This window comes from Dipodomys ordii, unplaced genomic scaffold, assembly GCF_000151885.1.
Source record: "Dipodomys ordii isolate 6190 unplaced genomic scaffold, Dord_2.0 Scaffold92, whole genome shotgun sequence".
NCBI lineage: Eukaryota > Metazoa > Chordata > Mammalia > Rodentia > Heteromyidae > Dipodomys > Dipodomys ordii.
The window spans coordinates 4,625,799-4,636,735 of record NW_012267308.1 but is presented as its reverse complement, the minus strand read 5'-3'; the positions used below and the strand labels follow the sequence as shown (position 1 = coordinate 4,636,735).

General features: G+C 45.2%; 2 protein-coding genes across 6 annotated transcripts in view; one reads left to right on the top strand and one right to left on the bottom strand.

Annotated features, from left to right (window-relative positions):
- Window positions 1–10,937, bottom strand: part of LOC105993128 (zinc finger protein 208-like) — an 81,049-nt gene that overhangs the window by 8,345 nt on the left and 61,767 nt on the right. The gene's annotated exons all lie outside the window — the stretch shown is intronic.
- The window catches only part of LOC105993078 (zinc finger protein 790-like), a 12,851-nt gene continuing 8,457 nt past the window's right edge, over window positions 6,544–10,937 (top strand). For 2 of the 5 annotated variants that reach the window (XM_013026222.1, XM_013026217.1), the window contains exons 1-2: window positions 6,787–6,858; window positions 8,428–8,495. In XM_013026222.1, the coding sequence (XP_012881676.1) occupies window positions 8,487–8,495 (9 nt within the window). In that variant the 5' untranslated portion in view covers window positions 6,787–6,858; window positions 8,428–8,486. Of the gene's footprint in view, window positions 6,558–6,786; window positions 6,968–8,427; window positions 8,496–10,937 lie in introns of those variants that run through there. The other 3 variants (XM_013026220.1, XM_013026219.1, XM_013026218.1) reach the window with 3 other exon arrangements.

The following is a 10,937-nucleotide window of genomic DNA, read 5'->3' as shown; positions in this document are numbered from 1 at the left end:
TAATGGGAATGGGGTCTGTTTTCAAGACCTCTGACATGCAGTCTGGAAGGAAGATTGAAGTTATAGGTTAGTGGATATGTTTTATTTCAAAAGGATACCAGATTGTTTCCATGCCCTGAAAAATGAGATATGATTTATGGACTGAAATGGAGGCAATAAAATTTAGATATGCAGCCACCATTCTCTCCCTCTCACCAGACTTCTTTTTTGAGGAGGGGAGGGAGAAAGGGTTGTTTTGTGGGGGGGGGGAAGGGGTTGTTTTGCCAGTCCTGGGGCTTGAACTCAGGGCCTGGGCACTGTCCCTGGGTTGCTTTGGCTCAAGGCTAGCACTCTTATCCCTCAAGCCACAGCACCACTTGTGGCTTTTTCTGTTTCCATGGTACTAAGGAATCAAACCCAGGGCTTTGTGCATGCTAGACAAGCACTCTACCACTAAGCCACATTCTCAGCCCTCTTACCAGACTTCTTTGGAAAATGGCAGGACAGGGTTAAATGGGCGCATGAGGTACATTGTTTGAAGACTGGTGAGACCCCAGCCTCATACCTCTATTCCTGCCCCCACCCTTACAGGCTGCTTTGAGGAAGGAGAGGGAAGGCTAGAATGTTTGAGTTTCAATCTGGTTATAGGTAGGTCTCACAATCAACAAGCCACAATGAAAGCAGCCTTTTGTCTTTCCTTTCTTTCTTTCTTTTTTTCCTTCCAGTACTAGGGCTTGAACTCAGGGGCTGGGCATGGTCCTACAGCTTTTTTGCTCAAGGCTGGCACTCTATCTCTTGAGCAACACATCCACTTGCAGCTTTTTGTTGGTACTGGAGGTAAAATACTCACTGACTTTCCAGCCTCAATCCTCAGATCTCAGCTTCCTGAAATAGCTAATATTACAAGCAGAAGCCACCAGCGCCTGGCTCCTTTGCCTTTTTTTTTTTTTTTGAGAGAACCGTTTTATTCATTCTGCGCAACTTCAACAGCTCCCCCCCCCCATACTCAATCCTCAGGATTTCACTCGGGGTCCTTCACTCTAGGGTGAGTGTCCCACCTCCAATTTTACCCTTTGATTTTTTTCACCCTTTTGCAAGCTGATCCCAAATAGCTGCGTCACCAAGTTGGGCCCCCGCATCAAATTACTGCTACATACACAAGGTCGATCTTGCACCCCAGGAGAATGAACAAAACCCCCCACTCCCCCACCCACCTCCACCAAGCCCTAAGCTCTCCCCACCACACCCCCCAGCTCCGAGCCCGCGTTCTTTCCCCGCGGAAAATCTGCAGCCCGCATGGATTGGGGAAAGGGGGGCTCACCGTCCTCGAGTCCTTGAGGTGGGGGGGGGGTAGGGAAGGGGCTCTGAGATCCGCTAAGCTCCCCGGTCAGCAGGGATGGGGGGTGCCTCGGAGGAGGGGGGAAATGCACCTGTCTCCGTAACCAGACACCAAGCAGCCGGCGACAGCACAGGAGGGCGCCGAGCCGAGGAAGACGCAGACGAACCCGTGACCAGTGCTGCTGAGATTCACTCGGGCCCTGTGCCCTCTGGGAAATGTAGTACAAGGCTGGAAATGTCTTGAACTACTGGTTGTTGATGCTGTTTGTTTTGTTTCCCATACCCCACTGCGGGTGATAGGTTCTGTGCTCGGGTCCTCCTGGACCGCGCTGCTGCGCAGACAACAGCCGGGGAAGCCGCAATCCCGAGTGCGCAGGCGCAGTGCATCGAGGATGCTTCCCACGCATCCTCCAAGGGGAGGAGGAGGAGGAGGAGAAGAAGGAGGAGGAGGAGGAGGAGGGTGCTCGGCTTGAATCTCCTCCTGGAGGGGGAATGCGTGGGGGGAGGGAGCCGATCCTGTAGCCAAGACTGGCTCGGTGTGCCTGACGTGTAACCATGGAAACAGTGCGCCTGCGATGTGCGATGTGCAGACCGCTCTGCTCAGGACTCTAGGGAGACAGACCACTGTGACGTCAGATTGTGACGTGAAAGACCCTGAGGTTATGAATTGGCTGGTCAGGTGCCTGAGGCTACAGTTTTCTGAGAATATGTTTGTGCCCTACCAACAAGGTGTGTGTGTGCATGCACATCCTTGTGCGCACCAGTCCTGGGGCATGAATTTAGGGCTCTGGGCGCTCTCCCTGAGCATCTTTTTTCTTTTCTTTTTTCTTTTTTTGTCGGTCCTGGGGCTTGAACTCTGGGCTTGGGCACTGTCCCTGCGCTCTACAGCTCAAGGCGAGCGCTCTACCGCTTGAGCCACAGCCCCATTTCCTGAGCATCTTCTGCGCGAGACTAGCGCTCTACTATTTGAGCCACAACTCCATTTCTGGTTTTTGGGGGGAGGGGAGGAGGGGGCAGTGGGTAGTTTATTGGAGATAATGTCACAGAGCCAGGCACTGGTGGCTCACGTCTATAATCCTAGCTACTCAGGAGGCTGAGATCTGAGGATATCAGTTCAAAGCCAGCCCCGATAGGAAAGTCCATGAGACTCTTTTATTTTTATTTTTTTATTGTTTTTTTATTTTTATTAGTTTTAGGGTGAGGGCTAGGGTGAGGGTGAAGATTAGGGTGAGGGTGAGGGTTTCGGTTAGGAAAGGCTTAGGGTTAGGTTTAGGGTGAGGATTAGGATCGTCCATGAGACTCTTATCTCTAATAAACCACCAGAAAATCGGAAGTGGCACTGTAGCTCAAGGGTAGAGTGCTGCCTTGAGCTGAAGAGCGCAGGAGAGCGCCCAGGCCCAGAGTTCAAACCTCATGACTGACAAAAAAAAAAAAATGTCATAGGGCTGGGAATGTGGCTTAGTGGTAGAGTGCTTGCCTTGAGCAAAAGAAACTCAAGGACAGAGCGCTTCCCTGGCATGCATGAAGCCCTGGGTTGGATTCCTCAGTACCACATAAATTCAAAAACAAAAACACCACAAGTAGATCTGTGGCTCAAGTGGTAGATTACTAGCCTTAAGCAAAAGCAGCTCAGGGACAGTGCTCAGGCTCTGATTTCAAGCCCCAAGACTGGCAAAGGAAAAAAAAAATCCCACAGATTTTTCTGCCCAGGCTGGCTTCAAAGTAATGATCAGATCTCAGCCTCCTGAGTAGCTTGGACTACAGGCATGAGCCACCAGCACTTGGCTAACAGGATCAGTTTTTGATGGCTAGATTTTCTGGTTAATGTTACCTATTCAGATTGTGCTCCTATTCAGATTGACTAAGGACTTTGGTGTGGCTTTTTTAAATTATTTTTTCCTCTTTTAATTTTATTTCTTTCACTTATTTTTTGTGTAAATGAGGAATCAAACCCAGGGCTTCATGCACTTGAGGCAAGCACTCTACCACTAAGCCACATTCCCAGCCACGTGTGTGTGTGTGTGTGTGTATGTGTGTGTGCACGCGCGCGTGCAGGTGTGTACACACGCACACTAATACTAGGCCTTGAACTCAGTGTCTCGTGTTATTACTTGGTTTTTGTTTCTTCTTCATAAAGCACTCAGAGACGGTACTCCATGAACCACATTTCGTCTTCTGACTTTTTGCTAGTCCGTCAGTTTCATGGACTTTTCTATCAAGGATGGCCTTGAACTGAATTTCTCCAAAGCCTTCAGATTAGCCAGGAATATAGGCACTAGCCTCAGCACCTGAAAGATTATTCTTTCTTAATTAAAATGTGTGTCTTTGTTAAAAATCAAATGGCTCTAATTGTGTGAATCAAATGGCTATATTTGTGTGGGTCTCTTTCTGGACTGTATTCTGTTTCGTTGTTTCTCTCCATTCACTAATAACACACAGTCTTCATTAATAAGGGTTTCTCAAACTTGACATTACTGATGATTTCTTTCTTTTATTTATAGATACAGCCCTGGTGTCTACCAGTTGCACTTCTCCTTTGGTTGTTGTAACAACGAAAATCTTTTTTTTGGGGGGTGGTCTGGTCGTGGGGCCTGAACTCTGGGCCTGGGCACTGTCCCTCAGCTCTTCAGCTCAAGGCTAGCGCTCTACCACTTGAGCCACAGTGCCACTTCTGGCTTTTTTCTTTTTTCTTATGTGGTGCTGAGGAATCAAACCCAGGGCCTCAGGCATGCAAGGCAAGCGCTCTACCACTGAGCCACCTTCCTAGCCCCAACCAAAATCTTATCTAGACACTGCCAAGTGAGTCTTGTGGAACAAAACTACCACTGGGTAAGAAATACTATATTGGGCCGGGCACCGGTGGCTCACGTCTGTAATCCTAGTTACTCAGGAGGCTGAGATCTGAAGATCATGGTTCAAAGCCAGCCTGGCAGGAAACTCTGTGAGACTCTTATCTCCAATAAAAAAGCACTAGAAAACCAGAAGTGGCGCTATGGCTCAAGCAGTAGAGCGCCATGACTGACAAAAAAAAAAGAAAGAAAGAAAAAAAGAAGCTGCTGGGAAGGTGGCTCAGTGGTAGAGCACTTGCCTTGCATGCTTGAGGCCCTGGGTTCAATTCCTCAGCACCACATAAGAAAAAAGAAAAAAGCCGGAAGTGGCACTGTGGCTCAAGTGGTAGAGTGCTAGCCTTGAGCTGAAGAACTGAGGGACAGCACCCAGGCCCAGAGTTCAGGCCCCACGACTGGACCCAAAAAAATAATAAAATAAAGAAAGAAAGACCTTATTTTATTTATTTTGTTGGTGGTGGGGTTTGACTTCAGGGCCTCGACACTATCCATGAGCTCTTTTGTTCAAGGCTAGCACTTTACCACTTTGAGGCACAGCTCTACTTCCAGTTTTCTGGTGGTTAACTGGAGATAAGAGTCTCATAGACTTTCCCGCCTGGGCTGGCTTTGAACCATGATCCTCAGATCTCAGCCTCCTGAATAGCTAGAATTACAGGTGTGGGCCACCAGTGCTGGTCAAGAGCTTTAAAAATACTCTTCCTTGAGTGTGTGGAACTCTTCCTTCCTTCCTTTCTCATTTTCTTTTCCTTTTCCTTCCTTCCTTCCTACTTGCCTTCCTTCCTTCCTTCCTTCTTTCCTTCCTTTCCTTCTTTCTTTTCTTTATCTTTCTTTTTGTGTGCACTTGAACTTAGGGCCTGGGTTCTATCCCTTAGCTTCTTCCAATAAAGACTGGTACTGTACCACTTGAGCCACACCTTCACTTCATTTTTGCTACTTAATGAGATAAAAGTCTCTTGGACTATTCTGCCTGGCTAGCTTTGATCCTCAGATCTCAGCCTCCTGCATAGCAAAGATTACAAATACAAGCCACTGGCTTAATCACAGTAACTTTAACTTGCTTATTGGATAGTCCAACATCTGGATATTATCTGAGTCTAGCTGTGTTGCTTTTGCATTTTAATTTTTCTTCCTTTTTGTTTTTTGTTGTTGGTCCTGGGGCTTGAACTCTGGGCCTGGGTGCTGTCCCTGTGCTCTTCAGTGCTCAAGGTGAGCGCTCTACCACTTGAGCCACAGCACTACTTCCAGTTTTCTAATGGTTTATTGGAGATAAGAGTCCTGCCCAGGCTGGCTTTGAACTGTGATTCTCAGATCTCAGCCTCCTGAGTAGCTAGGGTTACAGGCATGAGCCACTGGCGCCCAGCAATTTTTCTTCCTTTTAAATTCACCTTGTATTCATTGTTGTTGGAGGACAGTAGTGTACAGAAAGGTTCCCACTATTCACAGTTCAGTATTCCAGAACTGTTTGTACAAAGGTATGGCTTATGTTAAACACCTGCTTTCCTGCTGAGAATGTGAAGTTCTGATATTCCTGAATCACAGCTCTCTATGGGACCAGCCCCAAGAAATTAAAAACAAAACCAAAAGCAAGGAATCTCTAATAAAATTTCTTGTTTGGCAACATGTCCTATGCATTGTCACAAGTCATTGCTGGAGGAATGGATGCCTGGGATGATTTCACTGTGAAAATTTCCTTAGGAGCATGTGGCTTGTTTTCCCTGGACTTTGCCTCCACGTTCCTTTTCTCTATGTAGATTTTGCTTTGTGTCATTTCACTGTGACCCTCCCAGTGAATCACCAAAGCTTGGGTTGATTTGGAGGTCCCTTGACCTCAGTAGTAATTGAAGAAAAAAATTTTATCCCTGGGTGGGCATACCTTTCCTTCTTGAAGGCTTTTCACCTGGGTGGGGGGGAGAGGGAGGGTTAAGGCAGCAATTTTAATAACTAAGGATGAGACAAGATTCATGAGTCCAATTGCATGCATGCAAATTTCAAAAATAGATGAAAACTGACAAGTCAAGGTATTAATATTCTAAAAATCAGGATGGTAGTCTTCCGGGAGCTGTTTCTGTGGATTCTCAGACACAAGACCAGGTTTGGGCTGGGTACTGAATCCTTCAAGCTCCCTCTCCCGTTCGTTTAAAGCTAGCCCCAGGTTGGTGCTTTAAGAAGGAAGGCAGGCGGCTTAAGGCTTACGCACAGACAATACAGACTGGTCCTACCTTGACACCATTTTACAGGAATTTCAAGGCTACGCCACAGAATCTCACCGTTCTTGTCTTCCCAGCCTCTGGACTACATTTCCCAGGAATCATGTCATCCTAGCGACTCCGAGTCCAAGATGGTGTTGGTGAGGTTCCGGTTTGCACAGGAAGAGCAACAGGGAGGTCTCAATAGGTACTTTTAAATGGGCCTATACAAATTTCAAGGTTTTGGACATAGATGTGAGCGGTGGGTAGCGGTGGCTTATGCTAAGAGAAAGAGTACAGTCTAAAGTCAGTACCTGGAGATTGAGATAGCTTGGTAATCGGTTGTTAAAAGGCCTTCCTGACTGTGGACTACATTTCCCAGAGTGTCCCGCGGCCCGGGTAACTTCCGGTTGGAGTTGGGAGTCCTTTAGAGGACGGGAGAGGAATCACGGCGGGTCCTGACAAGAGTCCCGGCTGGACGTTCTAATTTTTTTTACCTTGCGCAGTTAGTCGGTACGGAACGAGTGTCAGTGTAAGGCCTGGAGCGGTGTTGTGTCTGGTTGTGGTGTTGTTGGTGCGTGTGTGCGTGTGCGGATTGTGCTTCCTGCGGGATTCGAGGTAAAGAGTGTGAATTTGACCCTGGGGGGAGGGTGAGGAGTGGTGTGTAGCGGGATCGAAGGGTGTTGGTGTGTTTGCATACTGGGTGGTGACAGGAGCCGGCTGTGTGTGTGATGAACAGTTCGGATTAGATATACATGGTTACGATTGCACTACTGTGTGAAGGTCCATGGTTATGAATGTAATAGCAGCGAGTGGCGGGGAGGAGCACAAAACGTGGTGTTTAGTGACCTAATCATTTCTGGAAGTGAAGGTGTAAGTGGAGGCGATGGTTGACTGGTGAATGCGGACATCGAAAGCACAACCAGGAGATAAAAAGAACAGGAAGGTTTATTAATCACCGTCGTTGAGGTGAACACTGGGTTATTATGCAATATTGTCTGGAAGGAAGAATTTTGGGAGCCATAAATATATATTTGATAGTTGATATATGTATGTAACATATAGATATATATATATATATGTATGATATATGCACATATACTGTATGTATACATAACATGCACATACTATGTATGTACATATATATGTGTATACATATATATGCATGTAGGACAACTCTTTTTTTTTTTTTTTGCCAGTCCTGGGACTTGAATTCAGGGCCTGAGCACTATCTCTGAGCTTCTTTTTTCTCAAGGCTAGTAAGCTACCACTTGAGCCATAGGGCCACTTCCAGCTTTTTCTGTTTATGTGGTACTGAGGAATGGAACTCAGGGCTTCATGCATGCTAGGCAAACATACTACCACTGAGCCATGTTCCAGCTCCTAGGGCAACTCTTTAAGTGGGCTACATTCCTAGACTTACTTTAAGGTATACATTTCTTTTTTCTTTTTTTCTTTTTTCGTGTGTGTGTGTGTGTGTGTGTGTGTGTGTGTGTGTGTTGGAGGACTTGAACTCAGGGCCTGGATGCTGTCCCTTAGTTTTTTCACTCAAGACTGGCACTCTACCACTAACAGCTTGTTTTTGGTTGTTCATTGGAGATTAGAGTCTCTCAGACTTTCCTGCCAAAGCTGACTTTAAACCACCATCCTCAGCCTTTTGAGTAGCTAGGATTACAGGTGTAAGCCACCAGTGCCTGGCTACATTGTGATGTTTTTACCTTTGACATTTATTAACTTTCTTTGCGATCTAAAATATGGTCAATCTGTAGTTACGTACTGGTTTTGCCCTTAACAATTTGTCTTAGATTGAGAGAGATATATGGAAATACTCCAGGATTGATGAATTTTTATTTCTTATTCAGGAGAGGCTTATTAAGAAGGTCCTGGCTCCAGGGTCTCATGCATTTGCAGTCAAACTCTGCACTAGGGCCTCACTTGCTTGAAACTCCATTCCATCTTAGTTCTGTGTCTTTGGTTTTTAATAGAGCCAGATTTCCTCAGATTTCCATTAGGTTTTCTCCATGTGAACACCCTGAAGAAAGCCTGGTCATTCATTTCCTTTTGCTCTCCTTTCTCAGGACTCTGCTTTGCCAAGAGAGGATTCCACAGGACCTGTCCACTCTTAGAATTTTAAATCATGGCCCAGGTGAGCTGAAATTTCCTCCACAGACATAATCATTTATATCATACAATCTTTTTTTTTTTTTCTGGTCCTGGGGCTTTTGAACTTTGGGCCCAGGGGGCTTTTGAACTTTGGGCCAGGGGACTGTTCCTGAGCTCCTTTTGCTCAAAACTAACATTCTACCACTTAAGGCACGGATTTACTTTTTCTGATTAATTTGACATAAGAATCTCATGGGCTTTCCTGCCAGGCAGGCTGGCTTCAGTGATCCTCAGTAGTACATCCTGAGTGGTTAGGATGACAGGTGTGAGCCTCTGGTGCCTGTTAAATTTTTTTATTTTTATTTATTTATTTATTTATGTGTTTGTTTGTTTGTCAGTCATGGGGCTTGAACTTAGGGCCTGGGTGGTGTTCCTGAGTTTCTTCCTTTAGGGCTAGTGGTCTACCACTTTAAGCCACAGTGCCACATCCAGTTTTCTGGGGTTAGTTGGAGATAACAGTCTCACAGGGCTCACCAGGGCCAGGTGTTCTCCTTGTGGTGATGACCTGTACCTTTATGAGCAAGAGTATCAGGACTGGTTTGGGGGTGTCCCACTTGAGTGGATGTGGTGATACCATGGTTTTCAGAACAACAAGCAAAAAAAAAAAAATTGCACAGTCTTCCCTGCACAGGCTGGCTTTGAACCTTGTGCTTCAGATCTCAACCTCCTTACTAGCTAGAGTTACAGGCTTGAGCCATCAATGCCAGGCTTATCACTTATCTTTAAACTATTTACCTTTGTCAGAGTGAAGTGGTGTTCATGAATCTAGTAACTTCCCTCGATGGCCCTTCTTTGTCCAACTAGTATTCCCGAATGTATCTCATGGAGCAATCTGTATCTCCTATGCCCTGATCTTCTACAGAGCATTGAAGGAAAGGAAATATATTTCTGTAGAAGGAATATTAGAGTGTTTGATTCCTAATCCATAGCTTTACAAGGTGTGACTGAATGGTGAAATGAGATACAGGACATGAAAATGTTCATTTTTTCCATACAATGGAGTGCTTGAATTAGTCAAGGTGGGAATTGGTATTGATTGGTAATTCATTTCAGTATGTGATGTTTTGTGGTGCTTAAAGGTTATATGGTGACACTGAGCTCAGAGATCTAGCATCCTACCAAGAAATTAGTGAGACACGAATGTCATATGTCAAACATATGTTAATTGGCAAGCTGCCTGGCAATGCCTTGAAACCTTACACATTCTCCACAGAAAAAAAAATTTTTTTTTTTGGTCGGTCGTGGGGCTTGAACTGTGGGCCTGGGCGCTGTCCCTCAGCTCTTCAGCTCAAGGCGAGTGCTCTACCACTTGAGCTACAGCACCACTTTCGGTTTTCTGGTGGTTTATTGAAGATAGGAGTATCACGGTCTCTCCTGCCCGGGCTGGTTTTGAACCGCAATCCTCAGATCTCAGCCTCCTGAGTAGCTAGAATTCAGAAAAATATTTTTAGAAATTTACTTTGTTATCATAGTGGTGATGTATAGAGGGATTACAATTACATGAGTCAGATAATGAGTGCATTTCCTTACCTTCCAGTGTCTTCTGTTCCCTCATTTTCTTCCAGTCCCTCCCTCCCATTTCTACCCAAGTGTTGTATAGTTCATTTTCTTCTATGTCCAGTGAGCTCCATTGCTTTACACTTTTTTCACCCTTTTCCCCTCCAGTTCTGTGTCTTCCCCATACCATCCTCCCGAAGATACCCATGTCAATACACTGTACGTAAGGTAAAGAAGTCAGAATCATGAAAAACTTAAAAAACAAAAAACTTTTATTTCTATATCTTGGAATTTGTTTTTATATTATTTTATATAAATATGAACAGTAACAGGCATTTTGCCTTTGTGTCCTACTGTATGTATGTAGAATCCTGTATAATTTGTAATGTCCCAGAGCATTTTAGATCTAACTTCCACATATCAGAGAGAACACATGCTGTTTGTCTCTCTGAACTTGTCTAAACTTGGCTTACCTCAATGAACATGATTTGTTCTAGTTCCATCTATTTCCCTGAAAATGCCATTATTTTATTCTTTCTAATGGCTGTGAAAAATTCCATTGAGTACAGGTGTCACATTTTTTTGGATCTACTCATCTATTTTGGGCATCTAGGCTGTTTCCATATCTTGGCTATTGTGAATAGTATGGCAAAGAACATGGATGGGCAGGTGTCCTTGTCATATCCTGGCTCATGATGTTCATGGTAGATGTCTAGGAGTGGTATGGTGGTATGACTGGGTTAGAGGAAAGGTTTGTGTTTAGTTTTGGAGGAACCTCCAGACTGCTGTCCAGAGTAGTTGTACTTGTTTACATTCCCACCAGCAGTGCAATAGGGTTACTTTTTCCCCACCAACATTTGTTGTTCAAATTCACAATGTTGGCCAATTTTACTAGGGTGAGATGGAATCTCAGAGGTGTTTTTTTTTT